The sequence below is a fragment of the Manis javanica genome, chromosome 9 (genome assembly GCF_040802235.1).
Source record: "Manis javanica isolate MJ-LG chromosome 9, MJ_LKY, whole genome shotgun sequence".
Classification (NCBI taxonomy): domain Eukaryota; kingdom Metazoa; phylum Chordata; class Mammalia; order Pholidota; family Manidae; genus Manis; species Manis javanica.
This window is the reverse complement of record NC_133164.1, coordinates 44005377-44025012: the sequence shown is the minus strand read 5'-3', so window position 1 is coordinate 44025012 and position 19636 is coordinate 44005377. Positions and strand designations below refer to the sequence as shown.

General features: G+C 34.7%; 1 protein-coding gene across 5 annotated transcripts in view; it reads right to left on the bottom strand.

The window, feature by feature from the left end:
* DIAPH3 (diaphanous related formin 3) overlaps nt 1-19636 on the bottom strand; it is a 573382-nt gene that overhangs the window by 168257 nt on the left and 385489 nt on the right. For all 5 annotated transcript variants that reach the window (XM_037022985.2, XM_073212547.1, XM_037022986.2 and 2 more), the window contains one exon: nt 13923-14058. In XM_037022985.2, the coding sequence (XP_036878880.2) occupies nt 13923-14058 (136 nt within the window). The remainder of the gene's footprint in view (nt 1-13922; nt 14059-19636) is intronic.

Below are 19636 nucleotides of genomic sequence, written 5' to 3'. Positions count from 1 at the left end.
TTGGAGTGCGCCTAGAGGATGCAGCAAAAATCCAAAACACAGCATGCTCTCCTGACTTCCAGTTCAGCCCCATCTCTTCTTGTAGCTCTGCCCAAAGATCATTTCAGGCCTGCTACATTATTTGTTGTTGCCCAAATATGAATTTCATGCCTCTGTCTTAATTTACTTAGTCCCGTATAGATTCCCAGGCTTGGGAGCCCTGGTTCATTTCAGTCTGTATTCATTTGGGATCCACCTAATTCAAGATTCTGTGTTTCAAAGGACCAACAAAAGGTCTGAGCGCTACTGCTCAGATGCCAACCCATCCTCCCTTCTCCCCCCACTGATGTGGAAGGCAAAGGACTCTTCACAAGAGAGGAACTTCCCCTACAGGAGGGCATGCACATCACAGTCTTGGGTTGTACAAGTGTGCCTTTCTCACTGTGCTTCATGTTACTGCACTTTATGGATACTGCATTTTTCACCAACTGAAGGTCTGTGGAAACCCTGCATGAAGCAAGTCTATCAATGCTATTTTCCCAACAACATTTGCTCACTTGTATCTCTGTATCACCTTTTGGTAATTCTCTCAATATTTCAGACTTTTTCATTATTATTATATTTGTTATGGTGATCTATAATCAGTGATCTTTGATGTCACTATTGCTAATTGTTTTGGGGTGCCACAAACTGTCCTTATAAGATGGTAAGCTTAATTGTCTAGTATTGTGTGCATTCTGACTGTTTCATCAACTGGCCACTTCCCCATCTCTCTCCCTCTCCTTAGGCTTCCCTATAACCTGAGACACAACAATATTGAAATCAGGGCAATTAATAACTTTACAATAGCCTCTAAGTCTTCAAGTGAAAGGAATTGTCAATTGATGTGGCAAACTTCACTGCAGTCTTATTTTAAGAAAATACTACAGCCGTGCCAACCTTCATCAAGCACCACCCTGATCAGTCAGCAGCCATCAACATGGAGGCAAGATCCCCTACAAACAAAAAATTATGACTTACTGAAAGCTCAGATGATGGTTGGCATTTTTTAGTAATAGTTTTTAACTAAGGTGTATACCTTATATTCTCAGACATAATACAATTGTTAATAGTGTATACATAACTTTTATATGCACTGGGAAACCAAAAATTCATTTGACTTGATTTGTTGCCCTATTCCCTTTATGGTGATGGTCAGGAGCCAAAAAAAACAGTATTTCAAGGTACACCTGAAAATGAAGAAGATGCCCCCATCTGCTGGGAGGGACTGGGAAGGGAGGAGATTCCACACAGTCGAGGAATCCTGAACACTGCTTCTCATCCCGGGAGGAGGTGGGACTTAGAGGCAGAATTTCCCATTCCAGGAGAAGGTGGGACTTAGAGGGCAGAATTTACCACAGGGTCACAGGGAGTAGAATCTGAGAGGAAACACCTTGTGCCTCACACGCAGAACTGGGAGGGTGGCAGGGGCACTGGGTGCCTCATGCAGATGGACCAGCTCTTGAGAGGGGCCAGGTAACAGATCTAAGCACAAGAAGTCTGCAGAAGCTCCCACAGGGGTTGATGGTTGTAGGGACAGCACAGTACTTTCCTGCAGGAATTGGGTGGAGAGGAAAAGAGTCGGCAGAGAGAAAGAACAGGGAGACATTTCTGGGAATCACCACTGTCAGGGAGCAGAGGAGGTACCTAAGAGAAATCCAACAGATCTCCTGGGTTACCGTTTGAGAGCACAGCGGACAATACCTTTACCAAATGCAGACAGGAGAAGTTATGCAAAGTAGGGAGGTTATTTCAGCACCAGCAGAAGAGTGCACACCCTTAGGTGTGTGCCTCAAGCCAGCTTTCAAGCTTGGGGTTCATTTTAGGAGAGGGAAAATAAGAAGAGAGATCACGGGAGGGAATTTCAAACAACAACTGAACTCTACACTGGAATTACTGAGCTAAAACACTTAAACACAGGGAGTAGAAGGGACAGAATTTACCAAGTTGTTTACTATTAGGCAGGCTGATGGTTCAGAATCAGAAATTAAACTGCATTTATAGAAATAGTTCCATCTTTGCACACCTGAGTTTGTTCCTGTGACGATGAACTATCTACTTGTTACCAAAACCGTAAGAACACAGAAAACAAATTTGACAGATGTCATATTTTGTTCTGTAGCTGGAACACTTTACCCTTTAGTGAGTCTACTCAGATAGAATATGTACAATTGAGGAATTTTTGTCCCACAGACATGAATTCCATAAATATTTTAGAAGTGCTTATTGAACACCTGCTATGGGAAGCTACTATATTAAAAACAGCAGCTCACTTTTAAATATTTATTTTTATAAACATGGCTAGTTTCGCATAAAAGAGTCATATTTTTTAAGATTTACTAATTGAGAAATAATGATATGTTTGATTTTCACGTATACAGAAGCAAAATTTTTATAGCCAAATCAGAACATTAATTGAAATATCATTTAAATTAACTATAATAATGTTTCATGTCATTTCACCCCTTTTTCTGGTATTTGATAAAATATATCTAATTAATGAAATGAGATGAACTTTTACTCTACAGTAGCCTCCTATCTATTCTAGGAGGAACAAACTCTAAGAGATCCTCAGACTCTAACAATGCTAAATACTGTTAGAGATGTTTCTCCCTTTTTAGAGTTGATGAATGGTGATGAAATTAGTATTCTATTTCATCACAGTGAAATGCTCTAAGAATAGGATGGTGCCAAACATAAAATGGGATTTTTCTCATGGGGGCAGGAAGGATTTGAAAAACAATACTCCCCCCAGACCCCACCACCACAGGAAGGAAGTGGGTCTGAACAAAGTTTGTCATCATTCAGGCTTGTCTAATTTTCCAGGCAGAAAATAGTTCTTCAACTCCCCACTATGCCTCCAAATACAACAAAGACACTTGATGTTCAATCTCAATATATCTCATGATTTAGGAAACAGCACTTTCTCAGTAGTGTCAAAATGACAGAATCAATTAGAACACAATATAAGTCAAACCCCATGTTTCCCTGGACCAAGTTCCTCTGGCATCCTTGAAAAAGGTCTCTAAATGCTGCGGACTACAGGGAAGGCAAGCAGCACTAGGGACTTTTTGCACGGATGAAAGGTGTTCCCAATTATAAATGGTATTTTCACTTAACAAAGTCAAAATCAGAGTAGAATCAACAGAGATACAGCAAAATGATTGGATAAACTATTAAAATATTTATTTATTGACTAATATTTATCTCATAAAAATACTCCATTCATTCAAGACATGAGGGACTTCTATCAAAAGACACTATGCTTTTTTGAAAGAAGATCAATATTTACATTAAAATAAATGACAGAGGGCAAAGTAAAAAAAAAAGAGAGAGGAAGTACTTTCATTCACATCTGAATCCAACAGAAACTACAATCTCATTAGCATCGAGCATATCCACTGGAAACAAGAGATAACTGCAATTCATTATGAATTAAAAAACAGTTAAAAATATATCTGAAGTCCAACAAAAAGACTGCCCTTTTCTTAATTGTTGGCTTTTGAATTATGATAGTCCCTTTTGTTTACCAATCTTCTTGACTTCATGACATTTGAAATCTACTTTGCACACATTTAGAATCTTGGAACTAACGGCAAGTCAGAGAATCAGAGTTGGAATGACTTTGGAGGGAACTCTCCTAGCTTCGCAATGCAGTCAGTGATCCTTCACACAACACTCTTCGAAGTGTTGGATCCTGGACTTAACACTAAATTGACAAAAAATGTTTCTATTTGGCAAGAGTTCCTGCATGAATAGCACTAATAGTTTAAAAATAAGCATTCAAAAGATTATACTGAACTGAAATTACTGTTATTTTTACCCATTAATAATAATGGTTGGTAGAAGTTCAGTGGTGACAGTTCACTCTGGCCAGGCAATGGGGTCCCAAGAAACTCCTGCTCCAAAAACGGTTGGTCATCTATTTTCTGTTATTACACTAGTCTGTCACATTCTTCCTGCCTTGGGGCATCCTAGCCTGTGTTAAGGCTGCCCTCCATGTTAACCCCAATAATATTAGGCTGATTATAATTTTCTGGAAGAACACTGGAGATCTGAGGAAGGAAATTATCCAGGAAACAATATTTTTAAATCCTATTATAAAATAATGTCTAATTTCATCTAAACACTAATGCCTATTTATACCATTTTCAAGCAAATAAATATTCAATTTCTCTGCTTAATTTTCCCAGTCTTCCCTGGGGTATATTTATTCATCATCAGAAGCCGAATACTACTGAGTTCCTTTTTTTTACACAGCAAGATAATCACTTTAGACTTCGAGCAACCTTCATGACCAAGTTCAGCCTACTGAATAGATTTCCTTCAACTTTAAGAATTTAATGTCAAAATGACCAAAAATAGGAAAAGAGACAGCCTATTAATAAAGAAATAAAAACCTCGATCCCCCTATGACCTTTTGACACACTGATATTTTCATCTCAAAAGGTATACAAACAATAGTACAGAAATACTGGGACCAAAAGCTGGGATAAAAGGATAAGAGCACAATGGCTGTGCTAGATTGGTTACTGGAACAATTGGTGGCCCAGACGCTTGCTAACATTTCAAAAGTTCAGCTTCACAACTTACTATTTCAAATTAACAGACTCTAAAAATAAGATAATTCTCTGCTGTTAGAAATGTGCTGAAAGAATGTTTTCCCTAACAGTTACCATTATTTTAACATTTAACTACTAGATCCTCATTTTCCAATACTGATGGGCCATTTCACAAATGCTACAGCTAGACAAGAAAAAAGTAGCAGAACAGTTTTTTTCCTCTGTGTCATAACAATCAATACTAGTCCCTCAAGATTATTGATCTACATCAGGAGTTAGCAAACATTTTCTAAAAAGAATCAGATAGCAAACATTTTAGATTTTGTGAGACATATGGTCTATGTCCCAGTCACTCTATTCTGCATTCGTAGCACCAAGCAGCCATGGACAATATATAAAGGAATGAGTGTGGTTCTTTTCCAAAAATTTTATTTACAAAAACAGGTGCATGCTGATTTGACTTGAGGTTCTATAGTTTGATTTACACACTTTTACTTTGCACATAAATAACCGTATGCTAAGCTGAACACAAAATGGAAGAGATCTCTGTTGACCAATTAAATTGGTATCAACTGTTTGACAATATGTATGTCTTCTGTGGTATTTGCTATTGGACACAATGTGCTGGGTCCTATAAGATAAAGAATGCAGAAAGCCATGTTCTTGAAAAATGTACCATCTATTAGAAGCATAAGACCAAAGCAAAGAAAATCAGCATAAACAAATATACTATGCATAAGTTATATGGCAAGACTGTAATGGTTTATAAGAGGAGATTGCCTATTATCAAGGACAAATATCCAGAGAGGACATTTTGGAGAATGCAAGAATTGAACTAAAACATGTTAGATTCAGTTAGTTAAAAATTAGAGGAAAGGTATTTATGGCAAAAAGATTACTAGAAAGAAGTATAAGGGCCAAGAAGTAGGAATTATATATATAAATAAATAATATTGTGCCTGAGGTAGAGAGTGGATGTTGGAACCAGTTGAACAGATAGAGAGAGCAGTCAATGAAAAAGACAAATTTGTAGTCTCTTTCCCACAACCTCTGTAGTCAGGTATTTCAGAATCAGAGTTTTCAGACTGCAGGAGGGTCAGAAAGAGGTCTATACTGTGAAAAAAGAGCAAACACAGAGCAAACAGGCAGCAGCTTCTAATTAAACATATTACTTCAGCAGCATGAATATTCATATTTGATGGGACCTCCTATCAGTTCAGGTCAGGTTTGGTATCAGATGAATTTGGGCACTAAGGTTACTTAACTTTTCATTTTCAGAGCATTTTGCATTTTGAATTGCAAATGGGGTTGTAGACATATAGTGGATTTAGTTGCCCCAAGGCCCTAAACAATCCTGTTTTTGTTAAAATTTTGTCTAATTGGTTGTTACAGCTTTTAGACTAGCACCAATAAATATTAGGCTTTAAAGATAGTATAAATTTTACCTCTTTTTCAAAGACAATGAACATATATATATATATTTTGAAAGTGTTAGGCTGGCCTAGAATATGAACAGTTCCAATCAGGTTCAAAACTCTGTCTTTCTTTGGATTAAAAACAACTAGAGGCCTCTGGAGGCCCGAGTTTCTCAGGGCAAACACTAAAAACAGGTTTATATTATGTGTCAAATTTTTACATATTTAGATAATAGAAATGGGATAAGTTTCTTAAAAGATGGAGAGATTTATGTTTATATCTGAAAATAAGAGAATGCTCATTGTTTATCTCTGAAATTAAAAAGAATAACTTCCTATCAAACACAAATAATAATGCCACTCGGAATTGGCAATCTGACATGGAGAGGCTCATCACGACAACAATTCACAGGTTTGGAAAGTGTACCCTGTGTAAATATGGTTGGGGGTACAATTACCTAAGGAGTATTCAGTGTTATACACCAAGAAGATACCACTGTGATTAGGTTCTCAATTATAATACAGTAAGTTACAGTGTTCTCCACATTGTAAAATAATCGATTGGTATGCTTTCTGGCCTAGAATATGAACAGTGTGAACCTGTGCTTGGTGAGAGAAATGTTATGAATAAGTGATATTAGCATAAAGATTTCTCTGGTAAAGTTCTTAGAAGGAATCTGTGCAAAACCATAATGATTTAAATTATTTTGTCCCACATAAAGTTCATGATAATTGGCATTTAATCTTTCATTACAAAACAAATTTACACAGCAAAAATTAGAGTCATTTTCTACTTGGAAAATAATCAATGTTATATAATGTTTTATATATAAGAAGGGCAATGAAAAACCATTTTGAAAAAGGTTTTTAAATACTGGATGAGTTGTGAACCAATTAGTATGAGGATGTACTGTAAAGATGTTTAACAAAGAGTGGCACATGTAAGTAAAAAAAAGTCATGGTTTCAACATTTTAAGAGGAGACTGAGAGTCTCCTCTCCTAATTTTTTCTTTTCTGGGACTTTTTGGAAGGAGACAGAGGATGGTGTGTGAGCCTTGCACAACTAAACACAGAAGACATGTTATTTCACATATTAGTGCACACACAGAGTGGACTCTGAATGAGTTCTCACAACTGAAATTGTTTTATTCCAGTGAAAGAGATCCCTGCCCACAAATGAAAACTTGTGTAACTATTAGCAAGACTCTGGGAAAAATTTCTCACCAGACACCCCTTAATGCTATTCATGGAGTCTCAGTCTCTAAACACCATCAGGAAAATAAAAATTGTTATGAGATACAGCTGGTGGGGGTGGGGTGGGGGTGGGAGTGTCTCAGGGTACTTGTTCTCGAGTAAAGCACATTAAAGTGTTTGTCCGCTTTCCAAAGATTACCATCCTGCAGATTCTCTGGGTGCTTAACTTCTAACCTGGGCCAATCAATGAAAATAATGAATTATTTCCATCTGCTTCAGAGCTGTTGATCTCTGGCTACGTGGCTGACCCAGTACTACTGAGACCAGGAAAACATGCTTATTCAAAAGGGGAAGCCTGGTGCTGACCTTATCTTCCTCCTGGGTCTGGGCAATGGGATAAACAAATCTTTGGACAATCACAAGAATCAAAGAGGAATGTGAACCAGAGTCGGAAACCAGTCCTAATTTGGCAATCCTTCCAAAACTTCCCAGCGCAAAGGAAGAGGCTATCTATTTAAAAAACATTGTGGCACCAAAAATATAGTTGCCTCTCTCACACAAGGTTTCCCGGGAAGATAATTCTCAGCCCCATACACCGATAAAGCGTGGTATGGTTACTAATTACTCAGACTTGGTTTCGTCCCTTTATCTTGCACTGTGGTTCTGTCATCAGCAGTAAAGGAATAATAGCACAATAGTTAGAAACAGGACCTCTGTTGAGAAAGCATGTGCACTGGCTTCACCCTTGCTAAATGTGTGACTGTGCACAGACATTAAAGAACTCTTGGACAGAAATGGTATCATAAGTTTGTTGTAAGGCTTGCATGCGTAATGAGCACATACAGAGCCTGGCAAATAATACGATCAGTAGGTGGTGGTGGTAGCCGCAGTAGTGGGTGGTGGTTGTGGTGCTGTTACAAGGATTATTGCTCCATGATAGATGAGGTAAGTGGAGAGGCAATGAAAGGCATATGCAATCTAATTTGTTACATTCTTCTAAATAGAGAAGTGATTAAAACCATTGGCTTATTTTTATGCATCAATTCTCAATAATGTTAGAAAGCACTACCGCACAAAATAGGCACTTCTAGAAAATAATCTAAGTTTTATGCTATCTGTAGAGGACAGGGTAAGTGTCAAAGCCTTTATGAAAGCGAGTACACACATTAATCGCCTATCTGTGAGACTGGCAGAGAAGAGACATTCCCAAGTAGTATTTATGTAATATGCACTCCCTCTAAAATGGAGGCCTAATTGCTTAGTTATTCTAAATTGCAGAACAGAAAACAAAGGAGCCATTTTGGCCATGTGGGTAAACAAGAGATTTCTAAAAGCTAATTATCTCTTTATTTAATAGACTGAAGTTGCACCAAATGAGACATGTAAGTCTAATAAATAATAAACAAATTGCAACCTAAAGACTAAAATATAGGAGCTGCTCATATACTTTTTATTGCTCCATTAAATAAGCTCATATTTACGTCCCCCACAAAACATAATTATACAACACTGGGTCCATTTGATGGCCATTCTGATATGCTATTTAAAAATTATGTGAATCAACTTACATACTCAGGAAGTCTTAAAGCATACTATTTGAATTCTATTACAAAACTCCCTATTTCTGTACAGGATTAAGAAACAGAATTGCAGTTTTGAAAAACTTGTACATAATCATATAAAGTTGTTATTACTATTTGTCATACTAGAAATGATCACACATAGGATAGCTATGCACCTCAAAAAAAGAAATACTAGTGTCTATACTTACTACTTTCTATATCACATGTTTCATATTTTGGGTATCTTCTAAATTAAAATAATTCAAATTTAAATATCAACCTCAGAAAACATATTCAAAATTCATATATGAACTAGATAAAGGCATCATGAAAATGTAGTAACTTCGCTTGTTTGTTTAACATAATAGCAAATCATTCAACAGAAATAACCAAAACCATATATGTGAATTTTTAAAAGACCTCCAGGCTCATCATTTTTAAAGAAAACAAAAATGAGAAAAATGACCTTTTAGCACTATAACATGATAATACCACGTGCTGTGCTTTCTTGGTTTTGCTGCTCAGAGGATTTTTAATGCTTCATTTTTCTTCTTTGGGAAATTTAGCCTACTATTCTATCTTTATTTTCATTCTATTAATAAAAATCGCATTCTGAAATCATAGTGATAATAAAGAGTACACTTGAAAACAGTTGCCTGCTCTCTTGCCAAGGGCAAGTAATGATTTATGACAGATAAGCAAGAGCAGGGATTTAATTCACTCCACTACCTCAGGTGGTAATACAAGAATGTGTCCATCTGTGACGCAGCTCTTATTTGCATGGTGAAAATACTTAAGTCATTGAAATATATGGCAGGAAGCTCCCTGTGGGTTTATGGTGGGGTTATATGAACATTTTCCTCTTCCCCTATCATTCAGGGGTGCATGCCCTACATACGAAAGTAAGATAAGACAAAAAAGTCCTAGACCAGAGAGGCAAAAAAAGGCTAATATAAATTCAACAATTTGCCCTTCTACCCTTTTTTAATAGGTAAGCCAGGCTGACAACACCTGTGAAGATTAGAGCAGTACTATAATGTTCTGTACTAAAATTGAACACCCACAAAGATAAGTAATAAAAATTTAGCTGATCCCTACAATAAGATGTTTAAAAAGTACGCTATAATATGCACATATACTATAGCATATAAACATGAGCCTGGTTATCCTATCAATTTCTAAGGAGTGTTATGACCACAATTTTAAATTGGTAAATTTGGTATACATTAATATTCTCCTTAGTTTTCTAAGACCTAATGTTACCATTACCCCCTACCTCACCCCAGCCACTCTCCATTTCCGTCTCATTATCCTGTTTTATTTTACTTCATATAATTTTATAATCTGAACTTATCTTATATATGCATTTGTCTGATTCACTCATTAGGATTTTAAACTTCACATCAGCAGGTACCATATTTATTCTTACTTACCACTGTAATCCCAGCATATAGAAAAAAAAAATTTTCTGATGAATAAAGGAAACACAAGTGGCTTAGCTATTCATTTATTTTCCTTACAAATAATAATAGAAAACCTTAGCATGTATATTTTGATAATAATACAATGTCTTTAATAAAGTAGTATTTGTCAAATACAGGAAATGTAAAAAATTCAGTGTATCTGTTGAAAGTGTCAAAAATTAATATTTTGCATCAGAATATTTTAAAAAGTGCTAATTAGACATACTGCTTTAGTAATTTCTACTTCATAAAGCCTCTGAATATTATGAAAATTATGATTTGACAAAAAGCAAATCCTACACCTAATATGGAAAGGAAAACATGCCTGAATATTTGTATTTTTTCTAAATATAAAAAAAAGATATCAACAAATAAGTAATAATATATTCGATAATTATATGACTTCCTTGGCTCTGGCAGCTTCATTAGGAGACTCACTACTTTGGTTTTCTGTAATAATAATTACGTTATATTTAAAGAAAAACTAGAGGCCATTTAGAATAATCATCACTTTCTGGGTTAAAGAAGGAACCTTTCACTTTCGTGAGAAAGTTGTAAGTTCAGGCCCTATGAAATTTGGGATATATTCTTAGAGTGTTTAAAATTACACAGTCCATAGGAAAAGAAATTCAAAGTTGATTTCTTTTGTGTATTGGTTTCATATGATTTTAAATCTAACTGCTTATGACTTAAGTGAAATTGTTTTAATCCACATGTTTATGACAAAGACCAAAACTACAGTTGTGTTGACATGAGAATGAAGTAAACTGTGTCAGGATGGCATCATCTCATCTCCTCTCACTGTTAAGAATTCGGCTGCTCAGCTGCTGAGGGGAAACCTAGGAACTTATCAATAAAAACATACAAAGAAGCAAAGAAGCAACTATGACAAAGGGACATTTAGACTATAAATACTCAGAGTTTGTGAGGACTATGCAAGAGTATTCAGTTTGGCCAATGCAACTCTTGGCTGATCTAAAACAGCTCTCCAAGACCTTGGTCATTAGCTCCTGCCTCAATGGAGGAGACTCTCTAACCGGCATTGGGGAGGGCCATGAATGGGCCCCACTTATGAAGATCCTCTTGCCCATCAACACCAGACCCAAGTGATCTGGTAACCTGCGACTTAACACTTTTGTGTGGCAGCTGGATGTCAGCTCTTGGTTGACTGAGTTCTTTCTCCACATTAATAACTGGTACAAAAGTTACCTCAACTAAGTTTTGACTTCATTTCTTTCATCTTCCCTGGCCTGGATCAATAGGGTAATTAATCTATCACTGATTTGGAGTATGCTATTTCTTTACTGGCTTATTAAGAGATATTATACTGTATACTTTTGGTTTTTGGAATTTCTATAGTAAACCTATTTAAATAAGATGCTAAAAGACAAACTCAGTCTCGAAGCATAATCTGCCTCCCAAAACAATTTCCAAAATTTTCAAATGTTTCTAAAACAGAGAATATGTTTTCATATGTATCTTCCTACATTATAGCTTTCTGTTGCATCAAATGTCCTGTAATTTTGTCAACTCACTTTCTAATTAAATCTATTACAATATTTATATATAATAGGTATTTATTTTAAAGACATTGTTTTAAAATATGTATTTAATATTGTTATATAAATTAATTTTATCCAGACTGTCTTTTGAAGAAAGTTAATTATAAGGATAATTACATTTTAAAATTATGCATAAATTTATTTATCACATTGAAAAGATGGAAATAACTATTATTCTATGACCTCATTACTGACGAATGCAAGTTAAGTTAGATATGGCACATCCAGTGGATGCAATGAGACATTAAAAATTACAAATTAAGAATTAATTACAAGAATAACGTGAAACAAAGTTCAGCAAGGTAAAGCAAGATACTAAACTGCATATTCATTAGGATCATATAGCTACTATTAAAAAGGTAGACAATTTTAAAACAGAAAGAAAAATGTGCCGAAATACTAATAGTGATTCTTTGGATAAGAGGATTATGAATAATGGTCTTTTGATCTACTACTTTTTAGGTGTTTTCTATGACATGAAAGTATTATTTTTAAATTGGGAAAATAAAATAAGCTTAGCTGTTCTTAAAAATAGAACTTTCTTTAAATAGAAATATAAATTTAAATGAAAACATTATTACAAATGTTTATTACAAAAAGATTGAATTTGAAGTTTCATTAAATTTTTGCTTCCTATCAGGTTTTAATTTTCCAGATTGATAGGAAAGCGAACTGCTGAGAGGCTCTGTGTGATAGGTCCTCAGGCAAAACTCACAAATAATACAGCCAATCTACCATCAAATAGCTCATCTAGATGACTCTTTATCCAACACTACATGAGCTAATGTTTAAAGATCAGAATGTCTGGTAAATTAGGATGTAAAGAGCTATTTTTAAATGATTTACAGAAGAATATTTTAAAAATCAATGCTACACTTTTCTGAACTTCGTTTCTGTTAACACTTTAAGATACCTCTGATAATACTTAATGAATTTCAAGTGTACTCCTATAAACAAGAAATTGTGCTTAGGTGGGGTTGTTTTTCCATTGGAAGAAACATGTACAATACATTAGGGTACTCAGTTTGCTTTATTAAAGATAAAATATGTCTATAAAAGTGAAAGTAAAAAAGGCGAAGATGGCATCGCTGTCTACCGCTGGGGAAACCTTAGGGAAATTTGCAGCTCTGAGTTGTAAACTATGGTAATTTAGCAGTGAGGCTGATGGATATCAAAGAAAGCCTTCTATAATCCTTAGTGGCTTGGAGGTAGAAAAAACAGAATTTTGAAGCGGTGAAAATATAACTACAGTTTAGTTAAATCTTTTGCTTCAAAGTTAGTGGTATCGCTTAGCTTTGGAATATACACATACATATCTGTGCAAAACTAATTATTCTATTTTTTCTTTTTCCCAAGAACTTTTTATTAAAGAAAATTTCAAAATAAACAAACGTAGAGACAATGGTGTATTGAACACCCTTTTCTTCCAAGTTCCCATCACCCAACTTCAGCAATTATTATTTAGGGCCAATTGTTCCATCTCTACGCCCACCTATTTCCCATCATGGTAGACTATTTTGACTGAAATCTCACACACTGTATCTTTTCCTCTATAAAATTTCAGTAAGAGTCTCTAAAAGACACTTTAACACATATTCACAACATTGTCATGTCTACAAGAAAAAAGATATTCAAATTTCAGACTGTTTTATTCTACCTTTGGATCCAAATATATGTTAAGTTCTATTTATTCCAACTGGTTGATATGTCTCTCAAGTCTTTTTTAATCAATACATTCTCCTTGTCCCAATAATCGCTTTTTTCCCTCCCTTACAGTATTTTGTCGAAGGAACCAAGCTACTTGTCCTATACAATTTCCCATAGTCCATTTTCTATAGTTGTTAATTTATTAATTGCCATAATTATTACAGATTAGTTACTGAAGTAGAAGGCAAAGAAATGCAAATATAGTGGAACTAAAAGAGACCCCAGATGCACAATATCACCTGCAACTAACATATGAACAAAAACTACTTGTTAGTAAATTAAGGGGGCAAAGCCCATAAAAAGAAAGAACTGTTGATAGTTTAAGTCTACAATTAAGTGATATTTTCCCTTTTCAGTAAAGTTTATTAAATTGCAAATAAAGTAACCAGGATAAATCTTAAGTGCACAAAGTATAAATAGCAAATATGGTGGTACTTACCAGTCTTCATTTCTAGTAATCGCTTTTTCTTTTGTTGGCGTTCAAGTCTTTCTTTCTCGGCCAATTCTTTGGCTACTCTGGCACGTTTTTCTTTTTCCTCTGCTTCTCTTTTTTTGATGTTCTCCTTTATTACTTGCTGTTACAAATAAAGTTTGAAAAATGATCAATTTTAACCAAAATAATTCCACAAAGAAAATGGAAAATTATTAATCTGTAGAACTGGGATTAAATATATTTTAGATCATGGTTACTTCTAATAGTCATAGCAGTCTTTCAAAAAATTAGCTCATGAACCGTTGTCAAATGTCTATGTATCTATAATCACAATTGCTATGTTTGAAGCACCTGCATCTTGGTGAAATCAACAAGAGAAGGAAGACAGAAACTACAAATAAAAAGCATTTAATTTACAAATCAAAATTGTTTTCATATATATATTTCTAAAAGATTGTCTAGCAAATGTTTTCAAGTCTCCCATAATCTCCTCTGCTAAGTAAACTATGGAGTAGAAGAAAAAGAGCTGAAGAAATGATAGAAAAGAGCTGGTATTTTCTAATGGCTACTTTATATTACAATCTTTAACAATTTCTTCTATATTGTAAGGATGACAAAAGAAATATTTGGTATTTCAAAGCCACACCATCTGACTGTTCATCAAAACCAGTAATAACATGTGAACCATAATATCTCAATAGATTATGTGACGCATTTCTCTTTTTTCTTTTTTTTTGTGTGATGCAGTTCTTGTTTTCTAAGTTTTATACAAGTCAAGAAATGCCTCTCATGTGGCATTAGTGGGAATTAGCAGGGAAACATGAATTTTTCTAAGTGCCAACAAATAGCATGTATGGTATTACAATTTCCTACAGAGACTGTAATCTCAGTACCAATGATTCCAAACAGGTTATCTAATTGCTAGTTTATCACTAATAGTATAAAATAGGAAAGTATATAACTAAGCTTTAACAGGTAGGTGGCTTATGTTATTTGGAGGAAGGCTTTAATTTCCTCTTTACTGTAATCTTATTTTTGTTAACCCTAAGGTCTTCATTAGAAATCAAATAATAAGTTTAATATTGACAAAAACAATGAAAGGAAAAGTACAAGGGCAAAAAAGGGGAATAAAAAGCAGAAAGGGAAGAGTAACTCATCCATCCAAGCATTCATTCAGTAAACACTTCCTGAGACACTGTAGTAAATAGTACTATTCTAAGGACCTGAGATATCTATATCTATATCTAATACAAGTTTACCTTCTGTGTGTTAGGGTGGGGCAGGAGGCAAGCACAGACAATAAACAATAAAAAAGGTTTGATAAATACAGTACTATGAAAGAAAGAAAACAGAGTAATGTGATAGAATGTCTAGGGAGTTCCTTTGTATTAGGTGGTCAGATCAGGCCGCACTCACTGGTTTCATTGAAGCTGAATCTTGAATGTCAAGAAGCCAGCTAAGTGCTGGTCTGGGGGAACAAATGCAAAAGCTGTTAATGTGTTTGAGAGAAAGGCAGCCAGGATGATGGTGTAAGATGGTGGTATAAGGTCAGGATATATGCTGACACCTGATCATTTAGGGTCTTCTCAGCCAACATGGCAGGGGTCGAGTGGGGTCAGATTTTCTTTTAAGGAAAACTGGAAAAGAACTGGAGACTTTTAAGCAAGAGAGTGTAAGACTAAGAACTCTAAGAAACAAATGCTAATCAAGCACTTTGCTCCAAACTACCTTTTCAAAGATATTTGTGCAATAAAGTCTAGGAAGATAGAGGTAGGGACTTAAGGAAATGGATTTGTTTATTGTCCAGTATGATAAACTGGGGTTAGGATCAGGCATTCTTACTACCTTTTAAAAAACAATGGGTTGCCTACATTTAGCATTTCCCTCCAGTAATACAAACTACTATGTATGTATGTAGGTATTAAATGTGGCCCTCTTCACACTACCTTGTGGGAATTTGGGCTCTGCAATCTACAAAATGGTTTACTCTGTCTACTGCTATTGCTGTAATAAACTTATCTTTGTCTCTGACCCCACAGTCTTATATTTTCTGCCAATATCCACTAACTATGGCAGGCTAGCGAGGTAAATTCTCATACTCTTTCTTCACAGTTCATCATATATATTAGCACTAATTATTACCGCTAAGCTATGAAATGCCAGCTGCAATAATAGATGCTTTAATACGCAATCCCTCCAATCCTTGAAATGGATTCTGCATTCTCCATTCTCCATTCTGTGACAGAAAGGTTAAACAGTTGTCCACTATAATGAAAGTAGTGAGGGGCAAGAAAGCTAGCTATGGTCTAACTTTTTTCCACCATGTTGCTTCATATTAGGGTAACATGTTAAGTGCCAGCTGTAAGACAATAGCTACTGTAAAATTCAACATAAGTTAGGAAAGTAGGAGAAGGCAACATAGAAGTAGAAAATACATGTGGTTCCAAAGACAAGTGTGCTTATCCGTGTGTGTGCATGTGTGTCCATGTATGTCTGTGTAAGGGAGATGGGGAGGAAGAAAGGATTGTGATGGAGAAGAAGATAAGCAAATATTCAGGAATCAAAACTGTATTACCTGCTTGAGGGAAATGAGTTAGATGATCCTACAATAGATAAAAATATATGCCTTATTTATGACACTTATTAAAGTACAAAATTTTCTGATACGAATTTTCTTCTTTAATGACTAGATGCATTTAAATGAGAACATTTAATAGATCACCTATTACCAGATATAACTGCCACACCCTTCTAGTATTCTGCTGGGCAATAAAAAGTCAAAATTACTTCCCAGGATCTATAAAAATAATGTTTACATTTAGAAATAAGGTCTGAAGCAGTTCTTAAAGCTATTTTGTTTTATGGAAAACACACAACTGATTTTCATTTAAAAGCCTATCTCATTTAAAACATATCTTATTCTGACATTATAACCATTAGGAGAAGAAGTTAAGCTAGAAAAATACCAATAGAACAGCATAGAAATAGGTACTTAGTCAGAAACTAACACCCCAGTTCAAAGAGTAATTTGGGATTTTTCTTCTAAATGTTTAGAAGTAAAAGTAACCTAAAACAGAAAAGCTGGTTAGAGAACCACATTATTCTGGATACAATTGCCTCATGGTTACTTCAATTTTAAATTTAAAGCTCGAAAGGAAAGTTAAGGTGAGCCACACATAAAGATAGTCAGGTTTAAGACACCAATTTTCTTTTTTAATCATCTTTTTCTTGACCTGGTTTTCCATTTAGTTAATTGGCAAATAAATTGCACCCCTATCAACTACTTTCAGCTCTGCAGTGCCAAAAGGAATTCTGTCAGTGTTTGCACCACTTCCCAGATACAGCCTGAAGCATGCTTTGTCTGAAAGATCTGCGAGCTACCAGTCTACAGCAATGACCACAGAGGGTTTTAAAACCTCAGCCACATTTTTGACTATTCATTTCAAAAGAATAATGAATAATTTTCTTGAGTTCTTAATGCTCACATACTTTTTACAGTGATGTCAGATTCTAAAATATCTATGTAAAAAGACATGATATATTAATATGTGCATTCAAAAATATACAGAGAGATGTTAACAAATATCCATATGTGTGTGTATTCTGGAAGAAGATAAAATAGGAGCTCATAATTACTTCCCACCTATAATTTATGTTTTCTACATAACTCATTTAATAACACTCTTGCGACAACTAGTTTAAATATACATTATAGCATTATGTTATATATTTTCTCTCAGAGAAACCAAAATGACCCAAAGTCAGTCAATTTAAATGAGTGTGCATGTATATCTGTAGAATTTAGAACAGGAAGGCATTGGCAGAGTGCAACCTACCATAAATTGTGGCTGTTATCATACGTATTATCTTTGAGTTGTTTGAAAATTACATCATCTTTATTGTAAACATCTGTGATTTGTTTCCACTCAGTATTACAGTTCCAAAATTCACCCATATTTTTCTACAAAAATTGAACCTCATTTTCATTGCTTATAATATTGACTTGGAATTTATTATTTGTTCTATCAGTTGGATTTGGGTTGTTTCCAATTTTTCGCTATGATGAACAATGCAGAGAAACATTTGATACATGTCCCCCTGTGTATATATGTGTGTAAGCTTTGTAATGGCAGGTCCCATTAGTTGGTTCTTAGGGCTGTTTAGAGACTGTTGACCATCCCTGTTTAAGTGAATGAGAACAGAATGTTTTAGAATGTAACTCAAGCAGTAAGGATAAGTACTTTCTGTGGATGCTTTTGTTTCTCTTCTAAAGAGTGCTGGGTCTCACTGTAAAACATTATTTAACAATATGGGTTATGGTAAAAATACTTTGAAATCCACTGGTCTCTAGGACAGGAGTGGAGCTGATGAATCAAAGGAGGGGTTCATCTTAAATCTTACTAGGTGATGCAAAATTGTTTTCAAATGGTTGTAAAAAGGGATAACCCTACTATCAGTGTGTAGTCATAGCCTACATACTCACCAAACTGTTACCTTCAATATTCTATGTATTTGGCAGCTATAGAATAATACCACATCATGCTTTGAACTTCTATGTCTATCATTACTAATTAGTTCAAGTACCTCACATGTTTATAAACATTTGTATTTCCTATTCTGTGAAATGTCTTTATCTTTGTTCCGCTTTTCCATTAGGTTATCATTTTCTTAATGATTTGAGTTCTTTAAATATTCTGGAATCTTTTGTCAGCTTTATGTTTTATAAATATATCCTGGATTGCAACTGTCACTGTACTTCATGATGTCTTTCAGTAAACAGTTCTTAAATTTACGTAGTCAGAAATGTCTTTTATTGCTGGCACCTTTTATATCTTACTTAAGAAATCTCCCCTACTTCAAAGATATTCTTCTATATTTTCTTCTTAGAATTTTAAAGATGGTATTCACATCTCAGTGCCTACTTTTCCGGAATCAATGTTTTTGAATGGTATAGGGGGGCATCCAATTTACTTTTTTCTCATGGAAAACTAGCTAACGCATAATCATTTCACAACTAGCCTATTCTTTACCCCATTCATCCACAAATCTATCTCCTCTGGATTCAAGTTGTCATATGTGTGATGTTTTGTGACTGTTTTAATCCATTTGGTCAATATATCCATATTTGTACCAGCAACATGCAATTATTATAGCTTATGTTTTTTCTTCTTTAGAAATGTCTTCACTGTTCTTGGGCCTTGGCTCTCTCACCTGTATTTCAAAATTAATTTATTAAGGATTTTGAAAAGGCCCATTAGGATTTGGACAGAATTGCTCTTTCTGTCTATTAATCTAGAGAGAATTAATATCTTTACAATAGGTTTTATTTTTGAACATGATGTGGCTCTCCATTACCTCTGGGTCTTTTTAAAAAGAATTATACATTTTTCATGTAACTCTTAGATATCTTATTTTTTCTCTTTATCTTCTCTATTGATCTTGTTAATGGTGTCTTTTAAAAAATTATGATTTCTAATACCATGCAAGTAATATACATTTTTATGCATTCTATTGATAAAATTACTTATTTCTAATAATCTTCCTATAGGTTCCTTTTTGAATTACTCATAGAAAACCAAAATGAATGGCTAGTTACTTCATTTTCAATTTTTATACATTTCTTTCTTGTCTTATCCTACTGCACTATTAGGAGTTAAATTCACATTATTAGGATAAGAGCATTCTCCTTGTCCCCAGTGTCCTACTTGCGGTACAGGTTT